The sequence below is a fragment of the Polyodon spathula genome, chromosome 4, assembly GCF_017654505.1.
Source record: "Polyodon spathula isolate WHYD16114869_AA chromosome 4, ASM1765450v1, whole genome shotgun sequence".
Taxonomy (NCBI): Eukaryota; Metazoa; Chordata; class Actinopteri; order Acipenseriformes; family Polyodontidae; genus Polyodon; species Polyodon spathula.
The window spans coordinates 53399671-53420390 of record NC_054537.1 but is presented as its reverse complement, the minus strand read 5'-3'; the positions used below and the strand labels follow the sequence as shown (position 1 = coordinate 53420390).

General features: G+C 39.3%; 1 protein-coding gene across 1 annotated transcript in view; it reads right to left on the bottom strand.

The window, feature by feature from the left end:
* The window catches only part of ulk4 (unc-51 like kinase 4), a 235374-nt gene that overhangs the window by 90925 nt on the left and 123729 nt on the right, over nucleotides 1-20720 (bottom strand). The window contains exon 31 of the mRNA XM_041248083.1: nucleotides 8388-8436. Coding sequence (XP_041104017.1) covers nucleotides 8388-8436 — 49 coding nt within the window. The remainder of the gene's footprint in view (nucleotides 1-8387; nucleotides 8437-20720) is intronic.

The following is a 20720-nucleotide window of genomic DNA, read 5'->3' as shown; positions in this document are numbered from 1 at the left end:
CTACCTCCCGAGACCCCAGATGAGCAGCTGCGGGCCAGTTCTGAACACCACCTCTGGCAGCAGGCGCAGCTGGCCAGTCTTTGAGGCTGCTGAGCCCTAGGGCCACTGGTTTGCGCAGTGGGGGTGGCTGCTTAGGAAGCAAGCAAACCAGCTCCTTCGTGGATTCCTGCGCACGGTGAGAGTGCTGCTGCATCTCATCTGCCGCGGAACCAAAGGTATGCCCTGGTGTAACAGGGGCATCCAACAGCAGTGCTTTGTCCCTGTCAAACATGCATGCCTGGGAAAGCCTACATGCAGCTATCAGCACAGCCAGGTTCCTGCCTAAAGCCGTTAAGCTGTGACACAAAGCATGTTCTTGTTAACCAGGCGCAGCTGATCGAGCTGTTGTGGCACGGGCCTGTGACCTCCGAGACACGGCACTGCTTGTTGGGGAAGGTAACTCCTTGGACTGGAGTGCTAAATTAGGCGCATGTACCAAAGAGACAGAGAGGTGGCAGGCTCATTGTCAAAGATAGACTGCCTTGTCTTGTCTTCTGTAGGCCAGGGCACTTGCAATAATGCGCTGGTCCTCTTGATCAGCGGTAGAAGCTCTGCAGACAGGGAGAGCTTAACTGCAGGAGACGTGTTGTCTGACTCCACGTTCTCAAACAGGAATGCCAGCTCCTGTTTGCCCACCTCATCAGTGGCGCTGATGGACAATATGCCTTCCTGTTGCTAATCTGCGCTGGTAGCCTGGGACCTCAAGGGGACATGCGGGACAGGCAGCGTGAACATTCACACAGCAATTCTGCGAGCACCATTACTTGCCGAGAAACAGGTGTCCAGAGGTTTTTCATCTCCTCCGAGTCCGCCGAACGCTTGGAACAGTGACTCTTCTTCCTCAAGGGAGGAGACAGAGAGGCAGAGGAAAAGGAAGATGAGGAAGACCATCCCTGCATGGGCTACTTCCTGGGTGCATTGTCGGGTCTCCCTTGGCACAGAGCCAAGGGGTGAGGATGCAGCCACCTCTTTAACAGAGGGGGGTGGGGAAGAGCACTGTGCAAGAGCAAGGGACACATTCCGCTCTGTAGAGCTGTTGGAGTGACGTTTCTCCAGCGTGCAATTAGAGAATTGTGCACAAAACTCGCAGAAACTGGGTGGATCAAGACCCGAACAGACCGGTTTTGTACCAGACCGGGGGTGTGAGCACCGGTCGGTAGTGGGCCATGTAGGGCTGGGTAGAAACCAGGTAAATACCGATTTGGTGGTTTTAGCACCGGATCGGAACTGGAATGGTACGGGACGGTACCAGGTTGGTCCAATACTGGTTCGGTGACTTTAGCACCAGGTCGGTACGATATGGCAGAATTTTTGTTTCTGAGCAAAGTAAGGAAATGGTACTCCATTATGTAACATCTTTCTTGTTGCCTCTCTTATATAAAATTATTGCTTCATAAAAAGACATCGGAAGACAACTCTGTTTAAAACACCTATTAAAAACCTAACTAAAACTGGGCTTATAATGTCAATAAAAGTTAAACCACAAACAGAAGCCAGTTCTTTGCCATTTTAATGGCATCCACCACTTCCACAAGTGTGATTGGCTTAGTCAAAACCTGCATATATTTTTTATCCATTTGGGTCAAATTTAATTTCTTTAAAAAGATATCTGTAGAAATCAATTGCTATTCCAGCATTTTCTAAGAAATTAATCTTTATTCTATAAACCCGCCATAAGCTCTCCAGATAAGCTGTATACTGGGTGTTTTACGCATATACTGTGTGTTTTAAATATGAATTAATGTATGATATTTAGATCAATGCATAAAGAATATGCAAAGCAATTAATCTGCACAGCTTGAGTTCACATGTTATCAAGCTGCTTCTGCTTTGTGGTTCCCGGCGTCTTAATGTTCAATTGGGAATACGCTGCATGCAGTAGCTACATACTTACTATAAATGCTGGGACAGCTAATTGTAGTCCATTTGTGAATTGCCAGAAGCACACACATTTTTATTTGAGAAAATATTGACTGCATTTTACAAATTTTGGGAGTTTTAGCCAGTTCGGCTTGGATTCTCGTGTCTGACCACATTTCAATCATAGCTTCAGTTTCAATTTAGCCCTAATGTAGTTCCGAGACATTTTTTACTTTTTTGCTTGCTTGTTTTCTACAGAATATGAACTATGGGTGGGCTCGATACAGTTCGTTTCCCAAGCGGACTTTGTTGTCCAAATTGTACTGAGTGCGGAACCCTCTAAAAGGACCCAGTGTGAACAGTCTAAAGTAAGTAAAAATACCGGGATGATTTAACAATTGTACTGTTTACAACTGGTGCAGGGCCAGAAAGTGGTACATCGTTAGAATGTGGTACAGCGTCAGAAAGTGGTACATCGTCAAAGTGGGACACATACCAAAACTTGGTACAGGTGTAATCAATTGCTATAGTCATAAGGTTTTATACCACTTTATAATGAAAGAAAAAACAACTAACGACGAACAAGACAAAATGAGAAAAATGAGAGAGAGAGGTGTGTTTTCTGGAGTTCCCCTGCAATTTATTGCTGGAAGCCGGCTTGCCACTTTCCTGGAATCAGAAACTCAGTTTCTGTGAACTCAGATATAAACGCTACACAAATTGTGCTACATTTAATCTTTTTCTTTTCAAAAGCCTACATCGCTTTGTGATTGTAGTCTGCTTTTCTAACCTTACAGCACTGTCTTGTGTTTTTTCCACTGCTATTGCAGCTAAAAAAAAAAAAAAAAAATCAAACACTCTGCCACACCCCCTGTTGAGTTGACTCCACTGGATTGTCTCGGCCCGGTCTCTCGATGCAGTTAAAAATTCAGTTCACCAGCGTTGCCGAGGTGACTGTTCTATTTACCATCACAGCTTTGCTGTTGTGTTTGTGTGTATGTGTTTTTTTTTTCTTTTACTGTCTGTCGCCCCGCTGTTGAGTTGCCTTGGTCCTTTAGTGCCCCACCATGTCAATTATACCTGCACTCAGTGCCCCAATTCTTCGGTGCACCAGTACAGTATTCTACCTCACTATGTCCTTGGTGCTTCTACAGTGCTTCAATACACAGGTCTACACTCTCCGGTGTATGAACAACACCCTTGGGGCCATACAGACATCAAGCATGGTTAAATTCCCGCCTTGGTTCCCTGAAAGAGAAGACAACCACCAAACCTTGCAAGGTCACATCACTCGCATTCACGGGTTTGATGCAAAAGAGGAAGTGAGCTCTGCGGAGTGACTACTTATTCCCTCGAGAGGTGGGACCGAGGACGCCACTCCTGGGAGGGGCCTATCGGCAACTCTGACCTAAGATGCTCAGCGAACACCTACCTAAGGCAGGCACATCCCAAAAGTACTGGCTGGAGGTCGTCTTCTCTTTCAGGGAACCAGGGTTATGGTAAGTAACCTAACGTTTTCTGCTGTACTTGTTTCACGCAAAATGTTTACTTCCGAGTCAGGTTACCGTGTATAGTTTGTTTCCTATGTGCAAAAGGACTGAGCTGCAGCAGTTGTTCACACTGAGGTTTAGCAAGCAAAATAGGCTCGGTGCATTTGCCAAATAGACCGAGACCTCTTTAGGTGGACTCGGTACGGTTTGTTTCCCAAGCGGACTTTGTTATTCACACCAAACACAAGGAACCGTACCGACTGCAGACCAAATCCACTGGATTCTTGATCCTTAGGATTTCTCAGCGCTATCTTAGTCACCCTCAACACAATCTACCAATTTACCAAGAGGGCTGTGATTGGCTAAGAATTCTGTATGTTAGGGGCAGGACAAATAGAAAATTGTGGAAATATTTGCCAGAAATTGTAGGGACATTTGACTGAGTTTTGCAGAAAACTGCTGGGGGGTATTTATGGGCAAATTAATACGGTTATAATGCCTTTTTTTTCTACTCCTACAAAAAAGAATAAAAATATCATAGATTGTTGCAAAAAAGCAACTTCATTGAGGAAACCCTCCAATTTTAGTTATCCCTCCCTCCCCTCAGGATGTGGTTCAACACACTTTGATCCAGGTTGAGGCAGACAAAATACGTAAGCCGACGAAATAAACAGCCACGTCTACATGAAGATTTCACTTCTGCAAGGAACATTTCTGTTTAGCCATATTTTTGTTGATTAAGACACACCATGAACCAGACTGCAGCAGGGATAACAAAAAAAAATAAATACCATTTGCTCTAATCAACATTTGGGCTGACAGCTCAATCCAGAGAAGCTTGGATGGAAGTATCCGTAACAAAATGCTTCCAGGACACTGATACATGCATTGTGCACTTGCATCTGTCACTCTGATCAACTCTGCTTTATCAAAAGCAGTGTGAAATCACGTAGCCGATCCACCGGGTCCCGACCTGGGTAGAACATGCCAGTGCGAGGGGCTTAAGTTAATATTTTAAATGACTCACTTTGGATAACTTCTATTTACATGTAAACAAATATTTTCAAACTGTCAAATAACATGTAAGTAAATATATGTATATGAAAGAGTAAGTATCAGGGTTTTTATAAAATATAGCGTTACATATCCCTACGTGTTGCCACAACTGTTTAAATAACATACCTGTAATTTTTCTTTTCACTGTTAACATCCTGGTAATGTTTTTATACTTACAACTTTAAAGTCGGTTTCAAAGCTCTTTTCAATATGTCCACTCTGTGCACTGATAGCGTAAGGATTATTGCCCACAAAAATTACAGGTACTTCATTTAAACAGTTGTAGCAACACGTGGGGACGTATAACACTATTTTCTGGAACCTCGTTACTCTTTAAAAATTAGCAGGCATTACAAAACAGTTGCCGTAAATAGTGTAAGTTACATATAATCTAAAAGCTAAATTCAAAATGTAATCATTAAAACAGTTTGTGTTATAGTATTACTGATTTATAATTGCGCTGCTGTAGCTTTAAGAGAGTGATGTTATGTGCTTGCAGGAAGAGTGGAAGAGTTATGGGGGAGTCCTGGTAGTAGTACAAGCGTGTAGTCAGTACTCTACTTTGGCAGCTTCAAACTTGAAAGAATCAGTTACTATTCCCGTTTGTATAACCGGAAAAGGCATACCGCAAATCAAGTTACTGTCTATCTGGGAGACACAAGAATAAACATGACCTAGATTGGTTTCACAAACATCTGTCTGGAAGTGTTTTTTTTATTCCCACAGTTTGGCCAGTGATAAATAGATTTATAGATCGGCTGATTAATCAATCAACATGCAATGTCAAGATTAAAACCCCAAGTAAAAACAGTGCCCCTTGTCGGAACAGATAACAAAGATGTTCAGGATGTGCATCTTCTCCATCTTCTGAAGCTTGGCATTCCTGCTAGCTGCCCAAAACCCTTCTGTGTCCAAAATAGGAACAGGCTTTTCTATAAATTTACAGTATCTTTTTAGCCAAAATATAACGTCATTGACGTTGACACTCTGGTTCATAAACTGCACAGTGATGGTCTTGAACTCAGCTTGTGTGACTGGTGCAGCCACAAAACATTTGCATAATTTGGACATTTACCTGGTGGAACATCCTCCAGAAATAATCAAGTATGTATGGGTAACGGAAACTAATGTCAAATTCTCTGGTCCCTGGCAAATATATTAGTATGAATACTCCTCTAAGTGACATTTTGAATGATTCTTTCAACCATTTTCTTCCGATGAATTCTCTAGAGCAGGGGTTTTGAACCAGGGGTAAATAAAGTAAAAGAAAATAATGATCTTCAGTTGATGTATTTAACAGTATTATATACTATATAATCTTTAAACCACTATGCATAACTATTTCATTTTGTTTAGCAGCTTGAAATTTACAGTCTGACTATAGTTTAAAAAATGATCATCCACCTGTATGCACGCGTGATTTCAATTGAGTAGATTATTACCACTCTAATATTAGATGCGGCCACAGTTTCGTAACAGCAACAGCGTTGTTTGACTTTGTTTTCTGCATTTGATATTAGTACATACAGATTATCCTGTGGATCATTTTTATGTAGGCATTAATAAAAATGTTAGTTATAGTTTTATCTTGAGGTTAATATTGTTGATGTTGAAATATTTTAAATGGTACACAATTATGCTGAGATGGGAAGTAAATTGTAGTGTGATAAACAATTACAGGGCAAACCATTTTGGATTATTTATAATAACTTTGCTGAATAGAAAGTGATGTGCATCCAAAAACAATTTATGGTTATTCTTCTGTTTATTCTATTTATTGGAATTGTTGCACCACAGTAGAGCAGAAATTGTAAAGGGGTACTTGAGTTGAAACTTCCAGACAGCAAGGGTACACTCTTCAAAAAAAAAAAAAAAAGGTTGAAAACCACTGCTGTGTAGGTCATAAAAAAGTCACAGCTGAGGAAGGAGCACTTTGCCCCCCTTCCCCACTGACTACATCAGAAAACTTGCTTTTAGTGAGAAAAGTATATGAACTGGATTCAGAAGGGCTGGGCTCAAACCCTGAGGCAAATCCAATTTTGCTTTATTGCGTATGCATAAGAGTTTGAAAGATGTCCACCACAGCAGAAAGTCTTCTACACAACACAGCCTATAACTTTTTTTTTTTTTTTTTTTTTTTTTTAACACCCTGCAGATAATCAGAAATGATACAGAAGATTTGCAAAAAAATGTTTTCCTCTTGCAGTTAGCATTCTTAGTTTGTAAATCACTTGCCCCTGTTACTTATTCCATAGGTGAAATGTGCTGCAACACAGCAGTATAATACATTTAAATATACAGTGCCTTGCAAAAGTATTCAGACCCCTGACCAATTCTCTCATATTACTGAATTACAAATGGTACATTGAAATTGCATTCTGTTTGATATTTTATTTTTAAACACTGAAACTCAGAATCAACTATTGGAAGGTGACATTGGTTTTATGTTGGGAAATATTTTTAAGAAAAATAAATAAAAAACTAAAATATCTTACTTGAATAAGTATTCAGCCCCTGTGCTGTGGAACCTCCCAGTTTGCACCGATGAAAGAAATTGCCCTAACAAGGACACAATTACCTTACCATTGGCCTCCACCTGTGAACCATTAAAGTTGCTGTCACATTTTCTGGATAAAAACCCCCACTGTTGAAGGCTCATTGGTAAGGCTGTGAATCTGAAGGAAAATGAAGACCAAAGAGCATTCTACAGAAGTCAGAGATAAAGTAATACAAAAATGCATAGATTAGGGAAAGGGTACAAAATAATATCCAAGTGTTTGGATATCCCAATGAGCACAGTTGGATCAATAATCAGGAAGTGGAAGCTGCATCACACCACCCAGGCACTGCCAAGAAAAGGCCGTCCCTCAAAACTCAGCACTCAAACAAGAAGGAGACTTGTGAGAGAAGCCAACAATCACTTTGAAGGAGCTACAGAGCTCAATGGCTGGGAGTGGAGTAATGATGCACCAGTCAACCATATCAAGAGCTCTGCATAACACTGGCCTGTATGGGAGGGTGGCAAGAAAGAAGCCATTACTCAAAAAGTACCATCTGAAAGCACGCCTGGAGTTTGCCAGAAAGCATGAGAGTGACCCAGCTGCGATGTGGGAAAAGGTTTTGTGGTCAGATGAGAACAAGATAGAGCTTTTTGGCCAAAACTCAGAGCGCTATGTGTGGCGCAAACCCAACACTGCCCATGCCTCAAGACACACCATCCCTACAGTGAAGTATGGTGGTGGCAGCATCATGCTGTGGGGATGTTTCTCATCAGCAGGGACTGGGCATCTTGTTACAATTGAGGGAAAAATGGATGGAGCAAAATACAGGAAAATACTGCAAGAAAATCTGCTTCAGTCCACTAAAAAACTGAAGCTTGGGAGGTAATTCACCTTTCAGCAGGACAATGATCCCAAGCACAAGGCCACAGCAACACTGGAGTGGCTGAAGAACAAAAAGGTGAATGTCCTACAGTGGCCCAGTCAAAGCCCTGATCTCAATCCCATTGAGAATCTGTGGCAATATTTGAAAATTGCGGTCCATAAGCATCATCCAACAAACCTGAACAACCTGGAGCAAATCTGCCAAGAAGAATGGGCCAAAATCACCCCGACACTGTGTGCAAAGCTGGTACACACTTACCCCAAAAGACTTAAAGCTGTTATTGCAGCGAAAGGTGGCTCTACCAAATATTAATGTGTGGAGGTTGAATACTTATGCAAGCAAGATATTTCAGTTTTTATTTTTCTTAAATATTTCCCAACATAAAACCAATGTCACCTTACAATAATTGATTCTGAGTTTAAGTGTTTTAAAATAAAATATTGAACAGAACGAAATTTCAACGTACCATTTGTAATTCAGTAATATGAGAGAATTGGTCAGGGGTCTGAATACTTTTGCAAGGCACTGTATCTAGGCTCAGCTTTAAAAGGCACTTACCAAAATGACTTGAAAGAAAACAGGAAAAAGCTGGTTTTCTTCAATGAGCCTGCAAGAGAAAGAAAAAACAAACCATTCATTTCAGGACAGCCATGAATGTTTAATCTTAATTATGGAGCTACATTATTTCTGCAAGTAAACTTTACATTGCAGCATGATTTATACACTGCCATGATCAGTGATCTGGAACGGTGGTGACCATTGACTAATTTGCTCAACTAAATAAGCTTTACAACAGATTGCCAGTACAAGTAATGTAGCAGTTTATTGAAAATGACTTTCTCGCCCCCTTATTGATCACACTTTTTAACTCACAATCAATTACTGAATATGTAAGGGATTGGTGTAAAAACAAATCCTATTTTCAGACAGCATGACAGAGATTGTGTGGGCATTATTGTGGGTTGTAAAGAGAATATTTTAGACACAGCACTATTTTAAAATGAACATTTCTTTCTTTGCTTATTGGAAAAATGTTAAATATGACTAAGTCAGTGGGGCATTAATTGATCTTACTTGGCTGTTTGCAGGCTTGCTGACTGTTGCATCGGTACTTATCTTACACAGTGCCTTCTCGGAGATTTTATATATATATATATATATATATATATATATATATATATATATATATATATATATATATATATATATAGTGGGGTTATTGTTGGTTTGCTCACTGTGCTTATTCTTTAAATAATTTACATAAAATATGCAATGCAAATATTTTTAAATAGCATTTTTACACAGATAACCATGAATAAACTATAATAAAAAAAGTGTAGATAGCGTCTTGCTTTGTTTCAATTTGACAAATTTGTCAAAGATCGCTCATCTCCTGTATGATTATTCAGAGAAAGTGGATTCGTAACTAAATATATTGTGGTGTTTGACTTGTCTGGTGAAAAAAAACAGATAGAAAATTAAATTCTAAATACTGAAATGTATTATTTTTCTCAATAACAGTCGGCGAAATTCAGTGATTATTAAGATATTAACACCCTGCATATTAACAACTCGCCTCTGCTCATGAATAATTGGACAGCTGTCAGATCTTTCACTTTCTCTTTGGCTACTCACTCGCCAATTTTCATGCAGAATACCGTGAATGGCCTCTGCTTGCTTATGATTGGACAGCTGCGTAAAAACTTGGCAGATATGACTCTCCTATTGGTTAAACTTACAGTCAGTACCTGCCCCTGAAACAGACACAGTTTATGTCCCACCCAGCTAACTTATGAGACAATGCAGATATTCAATTGGTTGATCGCACAGCATAAACGAGCAGCAATGTCAACAGACTGCTGTGGCACTTTTGTTGTAAAACGTGTTTAAAGGTTTCTTTATTTTCCCACGCTACGACCCTCCAGAAATATGTGGGTGGTACACCCTCACAGGGATAGGCTGACTCGATGGTAGGACGGATGGTATCGCGACCATCTTGGGACAAGGCCAAAGCTGTAAGTCTGCTAACAACTCGATTGTGATCAGCTGTGTTGTGTGCGGCGACTGGATAGAGCATGGCGCGGCACTGATCACAAGGAGGAGTTTGACAGTACAAAGGGGACTTGGCTACGTGAGCATGGCTCCCCTACGCTGAAACAGTAACGTGCCGGAGCGACCATTGCTGGTATAGGGGGTGGACCATATTTATTAAAAATGTTATTATCATAACCCTAATTCCCTGAAATAGAAATGTAACCACTGAATGCGAAAACGCATAGCACAGCCCTATACATGAGCCTAAATATAATTTTCAGATCTATTGTACCTTTTATTTAGAGCATACATATATAAATAATTTTACTTGGGCATAAGCAATATTAATAGTTTCTTCTGCAAGTGAATCTTTAATTGTCTTACTGTTCATATATTCCGTATTCCACCTACTGTGGCAAACATATACAAAGTTTTTCTTTGACTCATCATGATATCAATAATATTATATTATAGAAATAATAGAATGCAACATAATCCTGTGTTGTTAATATAATCAGTGGACAATGACACCCGCCGACACCATGTTAAGATGCACAAGCAATGACATCACATAGGAACTGTCGGCGACTTCAGATTTGAAAAGTATATATTTTTTAAATGTATTTTTTCTGTTTATGAAGAAAACTTCAACCATCTAATATGTGATTTTATTATATCCTGCAGCGTCTGGGGGTCAAAGAATGGAATACATAATGGAGCATACAGATTATGGGGTTGGGGGAGGCAACTTTCCCCCGTGCCCCATAGCAAATGATGCCCCTGACTCGAAGTTTAAATTTCAATAATACAAATATAAATTTTACCCAAATATGAATACAAATAAATTGAACAAAATAGCAAAGCAATTACCACTAATGCTGTATTCATGTATTACTGCAGTCACATTTTGCGAGTACACAGCATGCAGGGTAAAAAAACTGATATCATGCTTTATGTTATTTTGTAATGGAAATACTTTCTGAATAAATCTGATTTGCTAGCGCATACTTTTTTTTTTTTAGTAATATGGTGGTATTTACTTGGTCAACACAGCACATCTCTACCCGGACAGCAGTGTTGTAATCGAGTCACAAGATTTGGGAGTCAAGTCAAATCACCTATCTGGCTTGAGTCATTGAAAAGAAAATTTCAATTAAAAATACAAAATTGAGATGCACAATATTGTGGTCATATTTGCCACAGTGATGTTCACCATTAAAGGTACAAGGTTTCTTCCTTCTGTTCTGTCTCTCCATTTCAGTGAATTAATGATTCAAAATCCTATTTATCACCAGATGGTGTTACTGCACTGTGATGTTACTGACCACACACAGACCATTTTACCTGTGCTCTTTTGGGTTGGATGCACAGTAATGAATACCACAAGATAAAATAATGCATTTAACTTTTTCTCAACAGTGAAACTCCCTGATACTTTCAGATACCTTAACCATATGAAAGGAAATGTTGTGGTATTTACTCTAGACCTTAAAATATAGCAGTTACAAAAGAAAACAGTCCAAGTAATGCAACAGAGGCAAAAATCAGAGTTTTAAAACCATTGCACACTCGCAAATATATGCTCCAGTTTAAAATCAATAAACTAATTTGCTTAATATTACAGACAGAACTGGATCTTGAAAGGCTAAGAGTTTAGCATAATAATGCATATTACAAAATAAGTAATTTTCAGGTAAAAAAAAAAAAAGGGGGGGGGGGGGTTCACCAATACATTAAAAAAAAGAGAAAATATTTCACACAGAACACATCTCACCATAAACCCTTCACCACTTTGTGGCAAAGTTGTTTGCAGTGCGCATGTGTAGAGGCGATGCAGTTCGAGACAATGACAAACAAAGTACTGGTGAAATAGTGGTGTGGCAGAGCACAGCTCTGCCCTTTATAGATTGGCAGGGATGGGGTTAAATTCCCCTACCTGCCTGGGTTTATTGTATTCAGGTGGCTGGGGGGTTGATTGGAGTAATTAACGATCAATCAGCACCCAGGCACCTGACATAAAAAGAGGCCTCAGCTTCCCATTAGAGAGACGGGAGCTGAGGAAGCAAGCTGATGTTTGTGCTTGCCGGTTTTTTGGTTTGCTGTTTTGTTTTTGGTATTTTCTGGTCCAGTGAAGACATCACCCAGCCTGGAAACCTTTATTTTGTAAGTTTTGCTTTGTGTTTTGTTATTTGTGTTTAAATCCCTTTTATTTTGTGTTTATTTGTTAATAAAAGTATTATTTTTGAACTGCAGTCTGTCTCTGGCCCTCTATCCACTTGGCAGTTTGTCACAGATGGTTTATTTAAAAATCAAAGTCTGATGACAACAATAAAGAATAACGAGAAATGGCAATACACAATGATGTGTATTGCTCAGTTAAATCCACGGATTCAGTCCCGAAACAATAAATACGGTATTAAACACACACAGTAACACAAACATGGTCACAAGTCCAAAGTGAGTGCTGTAGTGCTCGTAGTGAATTTATCGTGAACAAGTGCAGTGTTGTCCGGGTTTTGTGCTGGCCTGTAATGATAGCTCCGGATTGTGTTAGCCATCTAATAACAACAAACATTTTAGACAAGACAAAACAAACAAAAAACACTCACGATAACAATTATGTTCTCCTTCCGGTTCAGCGTTAACCTTACAAAGGAACAGATCACCTCACTACGTCCCCTTATGTACCGTCAATCACACCCCCTTGGTTAATGATAGCAACCACTCATCCAATCCGAGGCTGCCACATAGTTTCCCTTCTGGGTCGATGACTTGGTGTACCGTAGCTCTGCCCCCTTTTTAGATGGCCGACTTCCACCTAACCCTGGGAATGAAATGTCTGGCCATCCAGTCCAGTGCACTGTACTCTTTACACAGCGTCCTGCACATCAACAATAAGCCAGTCCCTACACAAAGCTGGTCTGTATGGGCGGATGGCAAGAAAGAAGCCATTATTCAAAAAGCATAATCTTAAAGCACTATGGAGTTTACGAAAAAGCATTTAGATGATACTGCAGACATGTGGAAAAATGTTTTGTGGTCAGACAAAAATTTAACTTTTCAAATTCCAAGGGTTACGTCTGTTACCCAGTCAGCACAATCCCAATTGTCAAGCATGGTGGTGGCAGCATAATGTTATGGGGATGCTTGTCTTCAGTAGGGACTGGGAACCTTGTCAGGATAGAGGGGAGAATGGATGGTGCAAAGTACAGACTAATTAATCCTTGAGGAAAACCTGTTTGAGTCAGCCAAGCTGGGGAGAAAATTCACATTTCAGCAAGACAATGACCCAAAGCAAAAAGCCAAAGCCACACTGGAGTGGTTGAAGAAGAAGAGAATTAATGTTCTTGAGTGGCCCAGTCAAAGTCCTGTCTTGAATCCAATCGGAAATTTATGGCAAGACTTGAAGGTTGCAGTCCATCGACGATCCCCAACAAACTTATCAGAACTGGAGCAATTTTCCCGTGAATGGGCAAAAATATCACCATCCTACTGTGCAAAGCTAGTACAGACCTATCCAAAAAGACACACAGCAGTAATTGCTGCAAAAGGTGCTTCTACCAAGTATGACTTAAGGGAAGGAATACTTTTGCAATCAGTAAATTTCATTTTGTACATTTTCTTTACAAGTTTTGCTGACATTTAGCCTCTTCCTCATATAACAGTGTTCAATTTAAGCACTACAGCTTTGAATAAAAAAAGTCTGTTTGAAAAACTGTACATACATTATTGGCACGGGAGTAAATACTTCTGCAAACCACTGTGTGTGTGGATATATACACATACACTTGTAATCAAAAGTTAACATACCCCAAAGGAAATTTATACTTAATTTTCAGAAATTTCTCAAACAAATTTTAGGAAAAATCTTTTGTAGCAAATGTTTTTCTTTTGTGGATGAGGGAAAAAGTTACAAGAAATAGATGTCTACAGTTATTTATTTCAGCAACTTTTTTGCAAAACTCCAAAAATATTAGTTCAGAGTATGAATACTTTTGAATAATTCCTCTGTCCAGGGGTGCAACCTCTAAGAAAAGGTATTAAAACCAAAACCTGTCTAGGACAACTGGAAGCTGCTAGAGACTGGAAAATGCTGGCAAATTCGGACAACTGCTTATTTTCCCACCTGGGATTGCCACCACTAACCTTCGACCTGATATTGTCTTGTGAATTAACAGTGCCATGGGAGGATGTTGTGGATGAGGCGTATGAAAAAAATAAACTTTGGTACGCTCAACTAGCTGCTGAAGTGGAACAGCGAGGATGAAGAGTTCAGGTTTACACAGTGAAGGTGGGTTGTCAAGGATTTGTAGCACATTCCACAACCCAGTTTCTCAGGGACAAATCTGATTCAGTGGTCAAGAGTTGCAATGGATCGTGAAGAACTCATCTGAAGCAGCAATGAGGAGCAGCAACTGGCTCTGGTTGAGACGAAAAGATTCTCGGTGGGGACCTCCAGCATAGTAGAAAGTAAGCAATGTCGATGTAAAGGAAGGTAAGCAAGCTGGGCTTAACTGAGTGAGGGACGGAGGGGGGTGATGCATTACACTTCAGCCATCAACACCAGGCAGAAGGATATCTACATCATCAGATGGAAGGAAAGCCAGATGGGTCACATTAGTTTACAGTAAAAGAAGCTATGTCTTATCTGAGCAAGAGCAGAGTCCAATATCAGCATTAAATGTTAAAACCTACTCTTGTGTAATGGTAATAAAGATGCTATCATAATATTGTCTACAAGGTGCTAGAACTGTCAACATGATAACACAGAACCATAATTCTAGGTGAACATTCTTAGGGAGTATAAAAGAGCTAGGCATATGATGCAGGTTTCGACATTAACCATGGCCCGGGGCCGGCAGAGATCGCAGTTTGGCCGGTAGTTATGAAGCACCACAGGCCTGACTGGGCCAGTTACATTTAACTAGTATTTTTATATATTTTATATATATATATATATATATATATATATATATATATATATATATATATATATATATATATATATATATATATAGTGCACATGGCTTAAGTTTCATGAGTCCAGGAAATGTTATAGTCAGACAGACTGCGTACTGAACTGCTGTGTTGGTACTCGTTCCCGCGGCAAATATTTTACAAATTGGGTTTTCTACAACTAAGCAACCAATAAGCCAAAAGGAAAGCGCTGAAATCAATAAATCATAAAGAATGTAGTTTAAAAAAAATGAAGACAAACATTTACAGTGAAGGCTTCATTATGACAGAGAAAAAAAACAACAACTTCTTGCCTTGTTTGGCGTCAGTTTCCAAGATTTGCAGATAAAACAGCAGTTTTATTTGTTGTGAATTCAACATTTCAATCATATCCAGTCTCACAGTAAGATGTCCCGACGGATACCCAGATACGCGATCGAATTGTCTAACTTTTTGATTTGGGATCCGATGTGTTCAGGTCAAAAATGCCGTTCAGAATCTTTCCAGGACTGGCTGGGATCGCTCAGCAAGACTGCCGCTGACTTGGGAGAAGCTACACAAGTGACAAGGATTGTTATTATTTTGTATTATGAATATTGTTTTAATAGTGTTTATTATTAAGATTAGAGGTGGGAATTTTGAATAGTTTCCTATTTGAATACACAGGGTGCAACATTTTTGTGTATTTGATTACCCGAACTCTGGTCCCTTACGCTACCAAGAGTAAAAGGCAAATGCGTGTGCACTAGCAGACAGCATAACAGTGTAAGCCGGTAAAATTTAACCAGGTTCACAAAGTGTACAAACAATGTCCAAGACGAGATTTCTTCGTTCAATACCCTATTTCCTCCGGCACAAGTTTTTTCTTTTCCTTACTGAATTAAAATACAGAACTGAATGAGCAGCAACGTCACAGCGTGTATCTCTTCTAATTAAAGCAACAGTAGCATAATATTGCGCAAACCACCAAAATAATATTTTTGCTGTAGTGTATTCAGAATAAAGTAACATCATATAGCAACCTAAATATTCTACATCTGTTTAATTCTAACAATATTTATAAAACAAACTTAATAGTGCAAATATTGTAACCTGGCCAAAACAATCGAAAATACATTCTAACATCACAATAGTTTAACATTACTAATTACAACTAGCCATCAAGTACTGACATCAGATGAGTCTAAGTCAAGCTACTTTGTTTATTCAATAACCGGTAAATAATTCAAAAACAAGGATACCTGGTTGTACTTTTAATGGTCAGTGCAAATGTTACCGTTACTCCATCCATATGCAGAAAGTCAACAGTAGATGTTTTACATTGAACTGCAGTAATAACTCCTTTTCAACTCCAAGTATCTTTTTTTGGATTACTTCTTTTAGCACTTGCTATATACATGTTAAGTGGCAGAAGTAACATATATTGAAAGGCTTTGCTTAGCCACTGTCTTTTGAGACATGGGCTCTCTATGGTTACCATATACAGTTAGAAACATACTGAAAATAAAAACCATCGTGAAAAAATATAAATATATTGGGTCAGATAAAATTTCATCCAGGCCAGTAAAAACACTAGCTAATCAGCCCGAAGGGCCAGTAGTTAAAAATCTAAACATAGAGCCCTGGGATGATTGCTGTCACTATTGCTAGTCAATTAGGGAAAAAGTAGAGCTATCTGAAGACCTTAGGCAGAAAATAATTTATTGTCATAAAGCTGGAGAAGGTTACAAGAAGATTTCCAAGCATTTGAGTATCCCAATTTCAAGTACTGTCTCTATTATCAGTAGTACAAGACCTGTGGTACCGTCACAACACTCTCAAGCTATTTGGTCACGCTGATTGTCATTATGTTTGGAGAAAGTCTGGTGAGGCATACAAAGAAAAGAACACCATACTGTCAAGAATGGAGGTGGCATCCTTCTATAGGCCTTCGCTACAAAACTTGGTTTAAAGCGCAACTGGATGTTCCAACATAACAACGATCCAAAGCACATATCAAATTCTACTTCAGAATTGTTAAAGAAGAATAAAATCAAGGTTCTGGAATGCCTACTCAAGTCCCGATCTAAATCTGATTGAGAATCTTTGGTATGAGTTGAAGAAGGCTGTACACAATAGAAGTCCTCAAAATTTGAATGAACTATTGGAACTAACGAACTATTTTGCATTGAAAAAAAATCACTAAAGAATCATGCCAAAAGCTCATTAATAAATACCCTAATTGTTTAAAAGAGTTTATTACTTCTAAATGGTACTTGAACTAGCTATTCATTTTTATTTTCCTTGTTAGGGCATGAATACTTCTGAATTAGCATTTTTGGAGTTTTGCAAAAAAAATAGATTAGGCACATGACATAACTGAGTGCTTGCAACCAACCAAGAAGTTACACTATCCAGCACAACCCACACCCTCAAGTGCCTTATTGTTGATTTTATAAAACTGATTTATAAATGTATTATAAAAAAGAAAACAAGAAATCTGTATAGTTTAAAAGATTTATTAACATTGAGGTATAACCTTCCAAAACAGAAAATAGTCCTTGTATTTTTTTTCCTCATCCACAAAAGCAAAACTTTTTTTAAATTACCCAACATTAGTCGGGTCTCTTTTTACTAACAGGTTTTGATTTATTAATTTGAGAATTTAAATAAAATGTATAAAATATGACAATTCAATCCTATGGCTACTCATTTGAAAACAGACAGTCTGAAAACATGTCGAACGAATATTTTTTTCATGTGATTGGAGAAGTATTATTATTATTTTGATGTTTTCCAGTACTGGAAATGGATACGCAAGTCTACAAATCTGAAGGGACTAAATGCATGTGTACTATATTGTATTTAAATATGTATCATGCACTTAAATCATTTATATGAGATATATACACTGAACAAAAATATAAATGCAACTTGTAAAGTGTTGGTCCCATGTTTCATGAGCTGAAATAAAAGATCCCAGAAATTTTCCCCATATGCACAAAAAGCTTATTTCTCAAATTTTGTGCACAAATTTGTTTACATCCCTGTTAGTGAGCATTTCTCCTTTGCCAAGATAATCCATCCACCTGACAGCTGTGGCATATCAAGAAGCTGATTAAACAGCATGATCATTACACAGGTGCACCTTGTGCTGGGGACAATAAAAGGCCACTCTAAAATGTGCAGTTTTGTCACACAACACAATATCACAGATGTCTCAAGTTTTGAGGGAGCGTACATTTGGCTCTACCATAAACCGCCTCCATGTCGTTTTAGAGAATTTGGCAATACGTCCAACCAGCCTCACAACCACAGACCACGTGTAACCACGCCAGCCCAGGACCTCCACATCCGGCTTCTTCACCTGCGGGATCATCTGAGACCAGATGAATCCCAGTTTCAACTGTACCGGGCAGATGCCAGACAACGTGTATGGCATTGTGTGGGCGAGCGGTTTACTGATGTCAACATTGTGAAAAGAGTGCCCCATGTTGGCAGTGGGGTCATGGCATGGACAGGCATAAGCTACGGACAACGAACACAATTGCATTTTCTCAATGGCAATTTGAATTCACAGAGATACCGTGACGAGATCCTGAGGCCCATTGTCGTGCCATTCATCCACCGCCATCACCTCATGTTTCAGCATGATAATGCACGGCCCCATGTCGCAAGGATCTGTACACAATTCCTGGAAGCTGAAAATGTCCCAGTTCTTCCATGGCCTGCATACTCACCAGATGTGTCACCCATTGAGCAAGTTTGGGATGCTCTGGATTGACATGTACAACAGCATGTTCCAGCTCCCGCCAATATCCAGCAACTTCACACAGGCATTGAAGAGGAGTGGGAAAACATTCCACAGGCCACAGTCAACAGCCTAATCAACAAAGGATACGCGAAGGAGATGTGTTGCGCTGCATGAGGCAAATGGTGGTCACACCAGATACCGACTGGTTTTCTGATCCATGCCCTTACCTTTTTTTTTTTTTTTTTTTTTTTTTTTTTTTTTTTAAGGTATCTGTGACCAACAGATGCATATCTGTATTCCCAGTCATGTGAAATCCATACATTAGGGCCTAATGAATTTATTTCAATTCACTGATTTCCTTATATGAACTGTAACTCAGTAAATTCTTTGAAATTGTTGCATGTTGCGTTTATATTTTCGTTCACATTATATATATATATAAGTATTCATGCCCATGGGACCCTGTTTTAAAAAGATCTAGGCACGGCTGGACATATATATCGAGTTTCTCGGTCGACGGGTTGTAACTATACAACATGTATACAAAGAGTTCCCTCGTACAGTCAAATAAATACCTTCCAGTGATGAAACCGTAGCAAGGAAAGACGGCAACTTCCATCAACAAGATCCAAATCTGTAGCAGATACTTAATAAAACGAACTTTATTCTTACATTACCACATCAAAATAGTGTTTGCTAATGCGTTTCAACATCAGAGCAAACACACATGCACACACAGTATTCTTTTGAATTTAAGACGCAACCTAAATTTTCCACCCTCAATTTGAGGAAAAAAATAAACATCAAATAAGTATGCATTTATCAAAGATACAACCTCAGTTACGCATATGGAGGCAGTGTCTGCTATCACACAGAGCATTACAGTTATGTGTTGCTTCTCATTTCCAGTTGTAATTACTCACACCTGTTTTTCTCTAAAATTGTGAACTGTAGTATTGCTTAGCATGTCAAAAAATACGGGTGTCTGATCAGCATTTCCGGTTTGTTAGAAACCCTGAAATTGTAAAAAGGCTTCTCTTTGAATTCCTCAGGAAGCTAAAGACACGTCTTTGAAAATGGCTGCCTGTATGTCATGGATGATTCGAGATCGTGCAGTAACGTTTTGGTTTGTCTTTTCGAAATAATCTTTGGCTGCCAACTAAATCCTTCGAGGCACATTGTGGGCATGGGCGTGAACATTCTGTAACCTCCATATAACATGTTCTGTTCAGAAGTTTCATGTGAAAGAAGTGGGTCAGTAATGGGGTTCTATACGATTTAACGATGTGGAATTCTGTATTACCCATTGTAACAAAGTGCCCGCCCCTGTGTATATTATCTGTTATGTGTTGCGTGTGGTGTGTTTAAATGTTGGTGTATAGACATTGGTACACGGGATATAAACGGGTCTGTGTAACACGAGTGTTTAAAAATGTATATGTGTATTTAGGCACGAGGATTGCACAGCACTTCACGTGCAAGTAAAATGTAGTAATATGTGAGCACGGGGAATTGCACTTTATTAATTCACGTGCTGGGATTCAAGTGAATAATTAATTGGTAATTGAATCCCAGCACAATAGTATATATAGATGCACGTTGTCACATACTGGCGGTTGGGTGTTCGGTGAGCGGAGAACGGGATTGGAGACGGAGGAAATAAGCAGTAGTAGTAGTAATAATAAGAGGAGAAAGTATCCGCTCACCGTGTTTGTCAGTGTCTGTCCGTGCACCGTTTTGTTAAGTTTAGTCTGTTTTTGTTTGTCTATTTATTTTGGCGTAGAGTGCCGTGTCCTGTGTTTTTCGTGTTTGTTAAACCTTTTATTTTGTATTAAACCGGTGCCAACAGGCGTCTTCATCATTTCATTTCATCCGTCCTGTGTTTTGTTTATTTCATTACTTTTCCTGGCTCTGACGCCGCCCACTTCGGCCGTCTCTGTGACACCCATTAACAAAGCCTGTAAGACATTTACCAAAGCCTGCAAGACATTTTCCTTTATTGCAAAACAAGATGGCAGGGAGTTCAAAGGGTGTAAAATGGCTGGCATAAGTTCATATTAAAAATCCACCACCTCTGAGACAAAAATTCAGTCTAGCAAACTAACTTAATCTTCCCAAAACCACAAAGGTGGTAAAGTAACTTGAGTACTTTTACAATTATATCCTGA